This window comes from Eutrema salsugineum, unplaced genomic scaffold (genome assembly GCF_000478725.1).
Source record: "Eutrema salsugineum unplaced genomic scaffold, Eutsalg1_0 scaffold_18, whole genome shotgun sequence".
NCBI classification, from domain to species: domain Eukaryota; kingdom Viridiplantae; phylum Streptophyta; class Magnoliopsida; order Brassicales; family Brassicaceae; genus Eutrema; species Eutrema salsugineum.
Genome location: NW_006256846.1, coordinates 1,840,796 through 1,846,576, shown reverse-complemented (window position 1 = coordinate 1,846,576; position 5,781 = coordinate 1,840,796). Strand labels below are relative to the sequence as shown.

At 51.4% G+C, this 5,781-nt stretch overlaps 1 protein-coding gene across 1 annotated transcript; it reads right to left on the bottom strand.

Moving 5' to 3' along the window:
• Nucleotides 1-4,285: 4,285 nt before the first annotated feature.
• On the bottom strand, nt 4,286-5,567 carry LOC112087240. The gene is made up of 2 exons (XM_024157273.1): nt 5,130-5,567; nt 4,286-5,056 (listed from the first exon to the last, which is right to left on the bottom strand). The coding sequence occupies exons 1-2, from the start codon at nt 5,565-5,567 to the stop codon at nt 4,286-4,288; spliced, it is 1,209 nt and encodes a 402-aa protein (XP_024013041.1).
• Between the last annotated feature and the right edge of the window lie 214 nt (nt 5,568-5,781).

The following is a 5,781-nucleotide window of genomic DNA, read 5'->3' as shown; positions in this document are numbered from 1 at the left end:
GTGTGGATTTTACCGACCTCAACAAGGCGTGCCCAAAAGACAGCTTTCCCTTGCCACACATAGACCGGCTCGTCGAAGCCACTGCAGGGAATAGACTGTTAATGTTTATGGACGCGTTCTCCGGCTACAATCAGATCCTAATGCATCCTGACGATCGAGAAAAAACGACATTCATAACTGATCGCGGGATATACTGCTACAAAGTCATGCCGTTCGGGCTCAAGAATGCAGGAGCAACGTATCAACGGCTCGTCAATAAAATGTTCGCAGCTCAGCTCGGAAAAACTATGGAAGTATACATCGACGACATGTTAGTCAAATCACTCAAAGAGGAAGACCACGTCGCGCATCTACGGGAATGCTTCGAACAATTGACCAAGCACAACATGAAACTAAACCCGGCAAAGTGCAGGTTCGCGGTCACCTCGGGAGAATTCCTCGGCTATCTGGTAACTCACCGAGGCATAGAAGCAAATCCCAAGCAGATCAAAGCTTTAATTGAGATGCCCTCTCCAAGGACGAAGCGCGAAGTGCAGAGGCTCACAGGAAGAGTCGCCGCGCTAAACAGGTTTATTTCCCGTTCCACAGACAAATGCCTGCCCTTCTACGACACCCTCCGAGGAAACAAAAAATTTGAGTGGGACGAACGATGCGAGACGGCTTTCCAGGAATTGAAGAATTATCTGGCGAGCCCACCAATCTTAGCAAAACCAGTCGAAGGAGAGCCACTCTTCCTCTACATCGCAGTGTCTGCTACAGCTGTAAGTGGAGTGCTTATCAGAGAAGAACGATCCGAGCAAAAGCCCATCTTCTACATCAGCCAGACATTAACCGACGCCGAGACTCGCTACCCCTAGATCGAGAAGGTTGCCCTAGCCGTCGTAGTCTCGGCTCGGAAACTGCACCCGTACTTTCAATCACATTCGATTGTTGTGCTCGCTACGCTTCCACTGCGCTCGATCCTACACAGCCCTAGCCAATCCGGTCGGCTCGCCAAGTGGGCCATAGAGCTAAGCGAATACGACATCGAGTATCGGAACAGGTCGTCTGCAAAGTCACAGGTGCTCGCAGATTTTCTCATTGAACTTCCCGTCGAAGCAACAAACGAGCCAACACTAGACGAAGTGTGGACGCTGCACGTCGACGGCTCGTCGTCTAAACACGGCTCGGGAATAGGAATCCGCCTCACCTCTCCCGCCGGAGAAATATTGGAGCAGTCTTTTTGCCTGAACTTCCATGCCTCGAACAACGAATCAGAATACAAAGCACTGATCGCCGGCATACGACTAGCGCAGGGAATTGGAGTTTGAAAGATAAGAACCTTTTGCGATTCACAGCTCGTAGCATGTCAGTTCAACGGAGAATACGAGGCGAAGGACGGACGAATGGGAGCTTACCTCAAAGTGGTCCGAGAGTTGGTGCAAAAATTCGATTAGTTCGAACTCACTCGTATCCCCCGAGGAGAAAACACCTCGGCCGACGCATTGGCAGCACTCGCTTTGACCTCGGACCCAGACCTCCGGCGAACGATCCCAGTCGAATTCATCGAACGTCCTAGCATCGAAGAGGTGGAAGGAGTTCGGCTGATAAATCCTCCTGAACAAGAACCAGAGGACGACGAAGCCGTTCCTATAGACGAAGACGCCTCGCCGGCCGAGCCGGAGTACGGCTGCGACAAGGAATGGCTCGGAGCTATCCGAATGTATATCGCCGATGGAGAGATGCCAACCGACAAATGGGAAGCCGGCAAACTAAAAGCTCGGGCCGCGCGGTATGTCCTCGTCGATGGCGAGGTGTTTAAGTGGAGATTTTCAGGGCCTCTCATGACATGCGTCAAAGGACCGGAGGCAAGAAAGATCATGCACGAGGTGCACAGCGGCACGTGCGGGAACCATTCCAGCGGAAGGTCGCTCGCTATCAAGATTAAACGGCACGGCTACTTCTGGCCCACGATGGTAAAGGACGGCGAGAAATTTACAGCGAAGTGCGAGAAGTGTCAGCGGCACGCTCCAACAATTCAGCAACCCACCGAGTTGCTCTCGTCAATTTCATCACCTTATCCATTCATGAGATGGTCGATGGACATCGTTGGACCTCTACATCGCTCGAAGCAGAAGCGTTTCCTGCTCGTCCTCACGGATTACTTTTCCAAATGGGTCGAAGCCGATTCCTACGCAAGCATAAAAGATGTTCAAGTCGAGCACTTCATCTGGAAAAATATCATCTGCCGACACGGGGTCCCCTACGAGATAGTCACCGACAACGGATCCCAGTTCATCTCAACACGCTTCGAAGCCTTCTGCGAGAAGTGGAAAATCCGCCTCAGCAAATCTACGCCAAGATACCCTCAAGGGAACGGACAAGCCGAAGCAGCCAACAAGACGATCCTCGACGGTCTGAAAAAGAGGCTCGACGCCAAGAAGGGACGGTGGGTGGACGAACTCGAAGGAGTCCTTTGGTCTCATCGAACAACTCCGCGCCGAGCCACCGGGGAAACTCCATTCGCTTTAGTCTACGGATCGGAGTGCGTAATTCCCGCCGAGGTGGATTTCCCAGGTATTCGACGAAGACTTCTACCAGGACATGAGGGCTCTGACCACTTAATGATGCTAGATGAGCTCGACCTAATCAACGAAAAGCGCGACCAAGCCTTAATTCGAATACAAAACTATCAACAAGCAACGGCGCGATACTACAACAAAAACGTTCGTGGCCGAAGATTCAAAGCAGGGGAGCTCGTTCTCCGGAAGGTCTTCCAAAATACTGCCGAGAAGAATGCAGGAAAGCTCGGAGCAAATTAGGAAGGTCCTTACAAGGTCACATAAGTGGTTCGTCCAGGAGTCTACGAACTCGCGACATTAGCTGACGAGGCGATTCCAAGATCATGGAACGCAATGCACCTGAAGAAATACTATCACTAAGGATACAGCACGACCAACATAAACTACGGGACGGCTTGATCCCTGCAAAGGGTACGTAGGCAGCCCGTCCTCGGACGGGTTCAGCTGTCCCCCCTCCTAAAAAGGGGGGGGAGTGGGTACGTATACATACCTCTTTTAACTCTACAATTTTAGCTTGCTCACTTAGGAACATCGCCACTCCGACACATTCTCAATTCGTTTTGAATCATCTACTTATTTCACGTCTGTTCATTATCGCTTCGGCTAGTTTCTCATTCTTTCTAAATCAGCAACTTATTGTAACAAGTTCGGATTTTTTAATTTTTTCACTCATCACTTCGGCGAGTAATCATGACCTGATTACCTCGGACCTTAATCAGTCCTCAGTTTCAGTTCGGCAAACTAAGCCACCTAACGCCTCGTCTCGTTGCTGGCCACAACGGGGCAAAAAATACAAAGTTCTCTAAACGGACTTTTACCACCTTTCCTAGGACGAGGGTGCAAGTTACATCCTCTATGGATAAAAATTAAGCGCGCTATACAAATATCAGACCAAAAACGTATCAGGTCGCCATGGTTTACTATCGCACACGAAAATATAAGCCGCGACTACATCGCTTTCTCTAAAACCGAAGTAAACTCCTAAAACCCAGACAAGCATAGTCATCCTCTCGGAAACGCCGGTCCATAGTCAGGTTCAATGAGAATACCAATTCGTCTTTGACTAACGAAAACGAAAGCCAAAAATCCCCGTCGTTCTTACGGCTCGGCACCATACAAAGCCAAAACGCCTCGTCGTCCTTACGGCTCGACACCATACAAGGCCAAAACGCCTCGTCGTCCTTACGGCTCGGCACCATACAAAGCCAAAATGCCTCGTCGTCCTTACGGCTTGGCACCATACAAAACAAAAACGCCTCGTCGTTTTCACGGCTCGGCACCATTCAAAACAAAAACGCCTCGTCGTTTACACGGCTCGGCAACATTCAAAGCGAAAACGCCTTGCCGTAAACACGGCTCGGCATTACCAGCAAAGATTTGCCTAAACATTATCACGTAACACTCTTTTACTATCAAAGATTTGCCTAGAACCTAAATGAGGTCCTTAAAACAATTCATCCCTTAGCCCATGTTTCGGTCAATTTCAAAAATACAGTTAAGGAAGAAATCAAAATCGCTCTCAACATAACAGCCTTCGTCCTTGACAATTTTTCATAAACATTTTTACGGATTAATGGACAAGTAAGTCCGAAAAAAAAGAGTCGGGCACAAAACAAAGAGTTGGGTGGATAAAGCCGTCCAGGCACAAAACACATAAAAGTTCAAAAGAGAGCGGATAAAATCCTAAGTACAGAAGCAAGCAAAAAAAATTTGTGAGCCAAAACTCATGCCGCGGACTGCAATTCTCGATCGGCGAGAAGGTTCGAGGGAATCGGCGTACCCGCGTTCGAGCCGTTCGGGTCCACAACGCCTAAATTGGCCGCTGTTTCTTCGAGCGGCTCGTTGCCGAGGGTGGTGTCGACCGAGTCTGGCGATACGGGAGAGTAATACAGTTCGCCCCGAATCTCGGAAGCAATACGCTCGTACGCCTCGTCGTCGGCATACTCACTCTCCCAGCTTTTCAGCTTCGCCTCCTCATCGTCAAGCGTCGGGGCGTCCGGCTTCTTCAGGTCGGCAATCATCGCAAGATTGCTCTTGATCTGTCCCAGATCGTTCTCATCATTTTTGGCCTTCTCGAGCTTGATCAAACCCTCCTCCACCTTGGCAAGGCGTTCCTGAAACTTCGCCGTCAGCTCACGCCTCGCCTCCTTCTTCGCGCGTTTGACCTTGGCTTCGAACAGCACGTCCTTGGCCTCGATACGCCTTTTAAGCAACGCCACCTCGGCGCTTTTGGCTCTCCTTGCTTCCTCCAGGCGAATCACCGAGGCGGAAACTTTGTTAATGTCTGCTCGAAGAACTATCTTCTCCTCTTCCAACCTCGACACTCGGGTCATCGCCTTGGTGAGTTTCCCCTTCGCTGCCGCGGCTTCGTTTTGCGCCTCTTCCAGCTTCACCTTTGACGCCGCGGTCTCATTTCGGGCCTCGTCCAAGCGACGTTCGACCTTAGACAGGTCCGCCTCATACTCGGCCATCAGGTCATTAATGGCCGCGACAAACTGTAAAGAACAAGCTCGCGTTAACCACTTAGCAAAAGTTTACGAAAATAAAGGAAAGCGAATAGAAACGTACCTTGGTACCACGCTGTGCCATCGCGCCGTATGACCTCGGCCTCCTCAGCTTCTCCGGAGGAGGAAGACGCGTGTTCGCGTTATTTACACGCGAGAACATGACGGCAGAAGCGTCGGGGTCGTCAACAACCAATTTACGCGCGGCGGGGTCCCCGGGCGTCGGTTTCCGCCTCTTTTTGGACGGATCGTCCTTCTGGACAGCGACGCCTTTCCCCTTGTCAGTAGCCGAACGTTTTCGGCTAGAGTCATGCTTCTGGACGACCGAAGTCGGTGGCCTCATCGACTTCGGGAGGGCCAGGATGGCGGATTGCGAAGGAGTCTTACTCCGCGCCACCGAGCCGTCCGCGGACACCTCGGGGATAATTTCACCCGGTTCCACCTCGGGCACTATATCTTTCTCAGCCGCCTCGGCAGTGTCGCCTTCTGCGGCTCGGATCATCACATCCCCTTCCCGGCTCGGAGGGTCGGGTTGAAGGATGGCCTCGGTTTATGCTGAGACCGCCTCGGCTTGCGCCGGAACCGCCTCGGTTTGCGTGCGAGCCGCCTCGGCAGCTCATTTAGCGGCTTCCTCTTCCTCGCGCCTCTTCCTTTCTCTAAGAGCGATTACCACCATCTTCTCCCGGGTATCTCTCGAAGAACTTGAGGACGAAGAA

Excerpts from the sequence above, each read along its gene's own strand:
- LOC112087240 (XM_024157273.1), bottom strand. The coding sequence starts at position 5,567 with ATGATCCGAGCCGCAGAAGGCGACACTGCCGAGGCGGCTGAGAAAGAT. Across the intron at positions 5,057-5,129 it reads TGGCACAGCGTGGTACCAAG|TTTGTCGCGGCCATTAATGA; the intron begins GTACGTTTCTAT and ends TGTTCTTTACAG.